This window comes from Nerophis lumbriciformis, linkage group LG10 (genome assembly GCF_033978685.3).
Source record: "Nerophis lumbriciformis linkage group LG10, RoL_Nlum_v2.1, whole genome shotgun sequence".
Classification (NCBI taxonomy): Eukaryota; Metazoa; Chordata; class Actinopteri; order Syngnathiformes; family Syngnathidae; genus Nerophis; species Nerophis lumbriciformis.
In genome coordinates, this window is record NC_084557.2 from 48,553,468 (window position 1) to 48,564,460 (window position 10,993).

At 39.6% G+C, this 10,993-nt stretch overlaps 1 protein-coding gene across 3 annotated transcripts in view; it reads right to left on the reverse strand.

Moving 5' to 3' along the window:
• Positions 1-10,762, reverse strand: part of skor1b (SKI family transcriptional corepressor 1b) — a 227,583-nt gene extending 216,821 nt beyond the window's left edge. For all 3 annotated transcript variants that reach the window (XM_072913985.1, XM_072913984.1, XM_061969497.2), the window contains exon 1: positions 10,534-10,762. In XM_072913985.1, the coding sequence (XP_072770086.1) occupies positions 10,534-10,665 (132 nt within the window). In that variant the 5' untranslated portion in view covers positions 10,666-10,762. The remainder of the gene's footprint in view (positions 1-10,533) is intronic.
• Positions 10,763-10,993: the final 231 nt, after the last annotated feature.

The following is a 10,993-nucleotide window of genomic DNA, read 5'->3' on the forward strand; positions in this document are numbered from 1 at the left end:
GTGTTATGGATGCCCAGGATGCTTCAATAGCGGCCTTTAGCTCATTTGCATTATTGGCTCTGGTGTCTTTCAGCTTCTTCTTCACAATACCCCACAAATTCTCTATGGGGTTCAGGTCAGGGGCATACTTGCCAACCTTGAGACCTCCGATTTCGGGAGGTGGGGGGTGAGGGGAGTTGTCGGGGGTGGGACAGGGGCGTGGTTGAGGGTGGGGGCGTGGTTTAGAGGGGAGGAGTATATTGACAGCTAGAATTCACCAAGTCAAGTATTTCATACATATATATATATATATATATATATATACATACATACATATACATATATATATATATATATATATATATATACATATATATACATATATATGTATATATATATATATATATATATGTATATATATATATATATATACACATACATACATACATATATATGTATATATATATATATATATACACATACATACATACATACATATATATGTATATATATATATATATATATATACACATACATACATAAATATGTATATATATATATATATAATATATATACACACATACATATACATACATATATATGTATATATATATATATAATATATATATACACATACATACATACATATATATGTATATATATATATATATAATATATATATACACATACATACATATATATATGCAAGTTTGAAGTATCAATTATCTAAACACAGTTTTGTTTGCATATTTTCAGGATGTAGAGATATATATATATATATATATATATATATATATATATATACATATATATATATATATATATATATATATATACATATATATATATATATATATATATATATATATATATATATATATATAAAATTGATACTTCAAACTTGCATAAATAAATCTTAAGGAATATAACATAACTTGGCTTCTGAGAGCTTCAAAATGTAATGAATAAAATGCTAAAGTTGTTGATAAACAAGCAATTATTTTAATAATTAAATATGGTCATTTTAAACGAATTATTATGATAATTTAAAATTAATTATTTCCGATATGTTTATTTTAATGTGTAATTCTATGGCTGGATGTTGTAAGGAGTCAGAAAAAATACAAACAAAAATACAATTAATTTTTATGTTTTTAGCAAAATATAGTAAAAATGTATTTAGTTTTTTTTTTAAATGAATAAATATATTTATTTTTAGGTAAGATAAACATAATAATAAAATGTATCTCTCGTCTGGATGATTTAGTTCTTGTCACCCTGTTGTCCTCCCGTCAGGGACTCAGGTCCGCATGAAGCTGGAGGGGGCGTGGCCTCCAGCTCCGGCTGAAAATCGGGAGATTTTCGGGAATATTTGTCCCGGGAGGTTTTCGGGAGTCTCCCGGAAAATTCGGGAGGGTTGGCAAGTATGGTCAGGGGAGTTGGCAGGCCAATGGAGGACAGTAATGCCATGGTCAGTACACCAGTTACTGGTGGTTTTAGCACTGCTGGATCATGCTGGAAAATGAAATCATCATCTCCATAGAGCTTTTCAACAGATGGAAGCATGTAGTGCTCTAAAATCTCTTGGTACACAGCTGCATTGACTCTGGACTTGATGAAACACAGTGGACCAACACCAGCAGCTGACATGGCTCCCCAAACCATTGCTGACTGTGGGAACTTCACACTGGATTTCAAGCAACTTGGATTTTGCTCCTCTCCAGCCTTCCTCCAGACTCTAGCGCCTTGACATCCAAATGAAATACAAAACTTGCTTCCGTCTGAAAACAGGACTCTGGACCACTCTGCAACTGTCCAGTGCTTCTTTTCCATAACCCAAGTCAGACGCTTCTAGAGATTTTAGAGCACTACATGCTTCCATCTGTTGAAAAGCTCTATGGAGATGATGATTTCATTTTCCAGCATGATCTGGCACCTGCCCACAGTGCTAAATCCACCAGTAACTGGTGTACTGACCATGGCATTATTGTCCTCGATTGGCCTGCCAACTCCCCTGACTTGAACCCCATAGAGAATTTGTGGGGTATTGTGAAGAAGAAGCTGAAAGACACCAGAGCCAATAATGCAAATGAGCTAAAGGCCGCTATTGAAGCATCCATAACACCTCAGCAATGCCACAGGCTGATTGCCTCCATGCCACGCCGCATTGATGCAGTAATCCGTGTAAAAGGATTCCCAACCAAGTACTGAGTGCTTTAATTGCCATTTTCAAATGTTTGATTTTGTTTTGCTGTTATAAATCTTTCTTTTTTACTTGGTCTGAGGAAATATTCAAATTTTTTGAGATAGGACTTTTGAGTTTTCTTAAGCTGTATGCCATGTGGGGGTGCTCAGAGAGTACGGGGTATCGGACTGTCTGATTGTGGCAGTCCGCTCCCTGTATGATCAGTGCCAGAGCTTGGTCCGCATTGCCGGTAGTAAGTCGGACACGTTTCCAGTGAGGGTTGGACTCCGCCAAGGCTGCCCTTTGTCACCCATTCTGTTCTGAACTTTTATGGACATAATTTCTAGGCGCAGTCAAGGCGTTGAGGGGATCCGGTTTGGTGGCTGCAGGATTAGGTCTCTGCTTTTTGCAGATGATGTGGTCCTGATGGCTTCATCTGGCCAGGATCTTCAGCTCTCACTGGATCGGTTCGCAGCCGAGTGTGAAGCCACTGGGATGAGAATCAGCACCTCCAAGTCCGAGTCCATGGTTCTCGCCCGGAAAAGGGTGGAGTGCCATCTCCGGGTTGGGGAGGAGATCTTGCCCCAAGTGGAGGAGTTCAAGTACCTCGGAGTCTTGTTCACGAGTGAGGGAAGAGTGGATCGTGAGATCGACAGGCGGATCGGTGCGGCGTCTTCAGTAATGCGGACGCTGTATCGATCCGTTGTGGTGAAGAAGGAGCTGAGCCGGAAGGCAAAGCTCTCAATTTACCGGTCGATCTACGTTCCCATCCTCACCTATGGTCATGAGCTCTGGGTTATGACCGAAAGGACAAGATCACGGGTACAAGCGGCCGAAATGAGTTTCCTCCGCCGGGTGGCGGGGCTCTCCCTTAGAGATAGGGTGAGAAGCTCTGTCATCCGGGGGGAGCTCAAAGTAGAGCCGCTGCTCCTCCACATGGAGAGGAGCCAGATGAGGTGGTTCGGGCATCTGGTCAGGATGCCACCCGAACGCCTCCCTAGGGAGGTGTTTAGAACACGTCCGACCGGTAGGAGGCCGTGGGGAAGACCCAGGACACGTTGGGAAGACTATGTCTCCCGGCTGGCCTGGGAACGCCTCGGGGTCCCACAGGAAGAGCTGGACGAAGTGGCTGGGGAGAGGGAAGTCTGGGCTTCCCTGCTTAGGCTGCTGCCCCCGCGACCCGACCTCGGATAAGCGGAAGAAGATGGATGGATGGATGGATGGATGGATGGATGGATGTATGCCATAATCAGCAATATTAAAATAATAAAAGGCTTGCAATATTTCAGTTGATGTGTAATGAATCCAGAATGTATGACATTTTTGTTTTTTTTAATTGCATTACAGAAAATAAAGAACTTTATCACAACATTGTAATTTTCTGGTACAGTCCAGTATATTTTCCAACCGTTGCTTCATATTTTCACTTGACAAACAAAAATAAATTACATGTATTAGGCACTACAAATGATTCCTCCTTTTCTATAAATTTGAGCTAAAATGAAGGCGAGAGCAAATAAATAAATATCCTTGACGACTTCAATTTTAAGTGAGGAACAAAATAGATCAAGCAGAGCCTGTGGCGAGACGAGCGTGACTGCATGCTGGTGGGGGGTAAAAGACGGCCTGGGGGGCGGGTTACGGAGGGCGTCTGTTTTTAAATGAGCTGAAACTTTAAATACTGCATAATATGAAACCAAAAATGGATTGTTCATTTAACTCTCGCGGAAAACACATTAAACTTCATTACGCTCTTAATGTCAACAGAGTAAGCATTAAGTATGAATAAATAAAACATCACATTATAAACTAAAGAAACACAAAACTTTGTCTTGAAGGGAAGAGATGGATTAAGACACAGGTGTCAAAGTCAAGGGCCGGGGGCCGAATTTGGCACGCCACGTTATTTTACGTGGCCCGCGAAAGCCTGGAAATAATATGCGTTAATAAAATGCTTAATCTTTTCCTACTAAATATGTTTGTTAAAAATCATGTACTGCATGCAATTGCATATATTATAAAATTCAATAATATCAAAACCAAAATATTATATTATCATGTATTCCCAAAAATGTTTTTTTATATATAAAGATAAATACTGTACTTAAATATGCGCTTGACTTATGATTTCAAAACCAATTATCAATCAAATTGTACAAACCCCGTTTCCATATGAGTTGGGAAATTGTGTTAGATGTAAATATAAACGGAATACAATGATTTGCAAATCATTTTCAACCCATATTCAATTGAATGTGTTACGATCCGCTGCCCGGATCATAGTTTGTTTATGTTTGAGTCACATGTGTTTTCAGCACCTTGAGTTTCGTTTGTTTCTGTTGCCATGACGGCAGATTGTATACACCTGCCTCTGGTTAGTGTCCGGGACGCGCACCTGTTGCCCGGGCGCTAATCAGAGGGCTATTTAGTCTTTGCCCTGGCCTCACTCGGTCTGGCGTCCTAGTTTGTTCTTACACAACTGATGACGACGATTATTTCCTGTTTCTTAGCTATTAGTTCTCACGCTAGCTATTTTGGTTTGCTAGCTCCCACACTATTCCTTTTGTTTTGCCTTTTGTGCTACGTGCATGTATTTTTGTTATTCACCGTATGATTTATATGTTAAATAAATCATATTCCTACCTGCAAGCTGTGTCCGAAGCCGTCTGCATCCTAGGGAGAACCACACCCGCATCACGATGCGACCCAGTCGTTACAGAATGCACTACAAAGACAACATATTTGATGTTCAAACTCATAAACTTTATTTTTTTTTGCAAATAATAATTAATGTAGAATTTCATGGCTGCAACACGTGACAAAGTAGTTGGGAAAGGGCATGTTCACCACTGTGTTACATGGCCTTTCCTTTTAACAACACTCAATAAACGATTGGGAACTGAGGAAACTAATTGTTGAAGCTTTGAAAGTGGAATTCTTTCCCATTCTTGTTTTATGTAGAGCTTCAGTCGTTCAACAGTCCGGGGTCTCCGCTGTCGTATTTTACGCTTCATAATGCGCCACACATTTTCAATGGGAGACAGGTCTGGACTGCAGGCGGGCCAGGAAAGTACCCGCACTCTTTTTTTTACGAAGCCACGGTGTTGTAACACGTGCTGAATGTGGCTTGGCATTGTCTTGCTGAAATAAGCAGGGGCGTCCATGAAAATGACGACACTTAGATGGCAGCATATGTTGTTCCAAAACCTGTATGTACCTTTCAGCATTAATGGTGCCTTCACAGATGTGTAAGTTACCCATGCCTTGGGCACTAATGCACCCCCATACCATCACACATGCTGGCTTTTCAACTTTGCGTCGATAACAGTCTGGATGGTTCGCTTCCCCTTTGATCCGGATGACACGATGTCGAATATTTCCAAAAACAATTTGAAATGTGGACTCGTCAGATCACAGAACACTTTTCCACTTTGCATGAGTCCATCTTCGATGATCTCGGGCCCAGAGAAGCCGGCGGTGTTTCTGGGTGTTGTTGATAAATGGCTTTCGCTTTGCATAGTAGAGCTTTAACTTGTACTTACAGATGTAGCGACCAACTGTATTTAGTGACAGTGGTTTTCTGAAGTGTTCCTGAGCCCATGTGGTGATATCCTTTAGAGATTGATGTCGGTTTTTGATACAGTGCCGTCTGAGGGATGGAAGGTCACGGTCATTCAATGTTGGTTTCCGGCCATGCCGCTTACGTGGAGTGATTTCTCCAGATTCTCTGAACCTTTTGATGATATTATGGACCGTAGATGTTGAAATCTCTAAATTTCTTGCAATTGCACTTTGAGAAACGTTGTTCTTAAACTGTTTGACTATTTGCTCACGCAGTTGTGGACAAAGGGGTGTACCTCGCCCCATCCTTTCTTGTGAAAGACTGTGGGAAGCTGTTTTTATACCCAATCATGGCACCCACCTGTTCCCAATTAGCCTGCACACCTGTGGGATGTTCCAAATAAGTGTTTGATGAGCATTCCTCAACTTTATCAGTATTTATTGCCACCTTTCCCAACTTCTTTGTCACGTGTTGCTGGCATCAAATTCTAAAGTTAATGATTATTAGCAAAAAAAAAAAAAAGTTTATCAGTTTGAACATCAAATATGTTGTCTTTGTAGCATATTCAACTGAATATGGGTTGAAAAGGATTTGCAAATCATTGTATTCCGTTTATATTTACATCTAACACAATAGTTTTTAGTATTTTTGTATCTTTTTTGCAATGTAACTTGTGAGCTCAACCGATCGGATTTTTGAGGAAAGAGGACAAAATAATAATACTCTTAAAAAATAAAAAATAAAACACCTATTGCCACCTTTTAACTGCGGAAATTCTCCAAAATTAATGTTTGTTTGCGTCCCAACCAAATGTCAAAGCTCTTGCAGGTAGATTAAAAAAAAATGCAAGGTTTCAGTGTCCACATGTCTACAAGTGGAGCAGTTTCTAGTTGAAATATAATGAGTTTTGTCTTTTCTAATTGTCATGATTGGGAAAGTGCCGTGGCCGTGTGAATGTTGTGACAAGGGCTGTCACCTGTGTGTCCACACGCCGTCCTCAAAGTGATGGCTCCTGCTGATAGTGGGGAAAAAAAACAGCGTTGGTCCATCTTGAAGCTTCATAATGATCACCTTACAAGTGTTACCTGCGGGGGTTCTCACAATAACATTTCCTGCCAAGCTAAATAATGTGTATGACAAGAGGGGTCACGGTTCTGCAACTTTCCTTGGTAAATAATTCATTAAGGAAGCTCTTCGAAGAGATGACTTGTACTTTTTTTTTTTGTTTGTTTAGACAACAGAACGGTGCCAATTAGACCTCGCAATTAAATTGTTAAACACACACAATTTCGACACTTGTTTTGCTTTACTTACCCAAATTCTAAACAGTACAAGTACTTAAAGATTTCACCTTGACAAAACGGATTACCAGCATCTGCACGCAATTAAACTTGCCGCCGAGGCTTTAATTCTTTGTTCATTAGCACTTGAGACAAGTGTGCCGGGTAATTCAGCCACTTCATAACAGCGTTAGACTAGCACGGCTATTAAAACGCATCCTTCTTGCGGCAAATGTAGACAAATATACTTCATTTGCCGAGCAGATATCCTCCAGCTGCACTGGTGGGGCCTCCGCAGGCCCGGCCCTCACCAATCTGGCGCCCTAGGCTAGATTTTAGGTGGCGCCCCCCCCACATCGGCAGTGAAGTGTATATACTCACAAGAAACTGAATAGCTTTGTCTTTGACCTTTTTTTTTTTTACTTACAACTATACCTAATATATAAAGGGGTGGAAAAGTGACTATTACCTGCAGGGCAAACATTAGCTAACCAGAAGGCAAAAACAATGTAAACAAAAAACACCTGCTTAAAAGATCTAATACAAATGTCCCTGAGGAATGTAAGGTAGGAGTACTGTAATTACCTAACGTTACATTATTATTTTCCATAACAATTTAGCCCCCTCCAACAATATTAACCCGACGTTAAAACAAAACTAGCTATTTATTGATTAGCAATTGCCGAATCATGTAACATTAGCTTAATGCTAAAAAGCCAGCTACTATCACATTCTGTAACAGACAAATAATTTCATGTAGGCTAACGTTACCTACCAGCTACCTCTGTCTTTTCTCGTTTCTCCTCTTCTTTTCTCTTTTTTCTTCCCTGGGCACTTAACAGTTTTGGCCGTTTTGACATCTTGTGTTGATTTTTTGATGTGGTGATGTCCAAAAAGAGTCATGATACGGGAAGGGAGGGGGCGCACCGTGCGGGGGGAGGAGGGGGGGCGTAATGTTGTAACAAATAATATTTCTATTAAATAGGCTTTACTTTGCATTTTAATTAACGTGGGATTATTTTTTGTATTTAGAAATAATAGTACCAACTTTTTTTTTTTTTTTTTTCTCCAACATTTGTGGCACTGGCGTGGCGCCCCCTGATGGACGGCGCCCTTAGCATTTGCCTATACGGCCTATGCCACGGGCCGGCCCTGGGCCTCCGCATCGTCGTGTCGCACTCTCGCCGCCAGAAATTGTACTCAAGTAGGAGTACTGTTACTTTAGAGATTTATTACTCAAGTAAAAGTAAGGAGTAGTCACCCAAATATTTACTTGAGTAAAAGTAAAAAGTATGTTGTGAAAAAACTACTCAAGTACTGAGTAACTGATGAGTAACCTGTTCGTTTAATGATGACGGCAACAAATAATGCACAAAAACAAAAAAATAGCAATGAGCAAATTCAGAGCCAAGAATATCTCTTAAGCAACTAAAACAATAACATATATTAAATAATAATACATTAAAATAAAAAAAGTTAAGGCATATTGAGCCACAATAACTTAACAGCACCATAGGCTCAGTAGGCATTAATTGATTGATTGATTGAAACTTGTATTAGTAGATTGCACAGTACAGTACATATTCCGTACAATTGACCACTAAATGGTAACACCCCAATAAGTTTTTCAACGTTAATCAATTACTTAATAAATGACCAAGTCGAGGTGATCAACAAACCCCGTTTCCATATGAGTTGGGAAATTGTGTTAGATGTAAATATAAACGGAATACAATGATTTGCAAATCCTTTTCAACCCATATTCAGTTGAATATGCTACAAAGACAACATATTTGATGTTCAAACTCATAAACATTTTTTTTTTTTTTTGCAAATAATCATTAACTTTAGAATTTGATGGCAGCAACACGTGACAAAGAAGTTGGGAAAGGTGGCAATAAATACTGATAAAGTTGAGGAATGCTCATCAAACACTTATTTGGAACATCCCACAGGTGAACAGGCTAATTGGGAACAGGTGTGTGCCATGATTGGGTATAAAAGTAGATTCCATGAAATGCTCGGTCATTCACAAACAAGAATGGGGCGAGGGTCACCACTTTGTCCACAAATGCGTGAGCAAATTGTTGAACAGTTTAAGAAAAACCTTTCTCAACCAGCTATTGCAAGGAATTTAGGGATTTCACCATCTACGGTCCGTAATATCATCAAAGGGTTCAGAGAATCTGGAGAAATCACTGCACGTAAGCAGCTAAGCCCGTGACCTTCCATCCCTCAGGCTGTACTGCATCAACAAGCGACATCAGTGTGTAAAGGATATCACCACATGGGCTCAGGAACACTTCAGAAACCCACTGTCAGTAACTACAGTTGGTCGCTACATCTGTAAGTGCAAGTTAAAACTCTCCTATGCAAGGCGAAAACCGTTTATCAACAACACCCAGAAACGCCGTCGGCTTCGCTGGGCCTGAGCTCATCTAAGATGGACTGATACAAAGTGGAAAAGTGTTCTGTGGTCTGACGAGTCCACATTTCAAATTGTTTTTGGAAACTGTGGACGTCGTGTCCTCCGGACCAAAGAGGAAAAGAACCATCCGGATTGTTATAGGCGCAAAGTGTAAAAGCCAGCATGTGTGATGGTATGGGGGTGTATTAGTGCCCAAGACATGGGTAACTTACACATCTGTGAAGGCGCCATTAATGCTGAAAGGTACATACAGGTTTTGGAGCAACATATGTTGCCATCCAAGCAACGTTACCATGGACGCCCCTGCTTATTTCAGCAAGACAATGCCAAGCCACGTGTTACATCAACGTGGCTTCATAGTAAAAGAGTGCGGGTACTAGACTGGCCTGCCTGTAGTCCAGACCTGTCTCCCATTGAAAACGTGTGGCGCATTATGAAGCCTAAAATAGCACAACGGAGACCCCCGGACTGTTGAACAACTTAAGCTGTACATCAAGCAAGAATGGGAAAGAATTCCACCTGAGAAGCTTCAAAAATGTGTCTCCTCAGTTCCCAAACGAGTGTTGTTAAAAGGAAAGGCCATGTAACACAGTGGTGAACATGCCCTTTCCCAACTACTTTGGCACGTGTTGCAGCCATGAAATTCTAAGTTAATTATTATTTGCAAAAAAAAAAAAAGTTTATGAGTTTGAACATCAAATATGTTGTCTTTGTAGCATATTCAACTGAATATGGGTTGAAAAGGATTTGCAAATCATTGTATTCCGTTTATATTTACATCTAACACAATTTCCCAACTCATATGGAAACGGGGTTTGTACCTCATATACATACACACATATCATATCAATATATATATATATATATATATATATATATATATATACATACATATATATATATATATATATATATATAAAAAAAAAATATATATATATATATATATATATATACATACATTTATATATACAGTATATAATTTATATTTATTTTGCCGTTTTTGTTCACATGTTAAAGGGTGTTTTAATGAATATACATGCATGTTTAACATATAGATTCCTTTCTTTCATGAAGACAAGAATATAAGTTGGTGTATTACCTGATTGTGATGACTTGCATTGATTGGAATCAGACCATAGTCAGTGACTGTATTTGATTGGTGAAACGCAGGCATGTGATAGATCCTACTTTGAAGGTCTGTCTGACAAACCAAAACAAACAAAGCGTGCATTAACAGATGGATAAAAATCAGTAGCGAGCTGAATGTAGATAAATGGAGCAGAGTTAAAGTAGCGTTTCTTCTCTATAAATATACTCAAGTAAAAGTAAAAGTATGTTGCATTAAAACTACTCTTAGAAGTACAATTTATCCCAAAAGTTACTCAAGTAGATGTAACGGGGTAAATGTAGCGCGTTACTACCCACCTCTGGCCCCGGCAGTTCGGAGCCACTCAAAAGGTGAAGCCCTGTAAACAAATACAACACGCTCGCATGCGCCGCAGTTTGGATTTCAGCGACTCAAATGGTCCCGTAAGAGCTCACAAAGCCGCGGTAAGCTG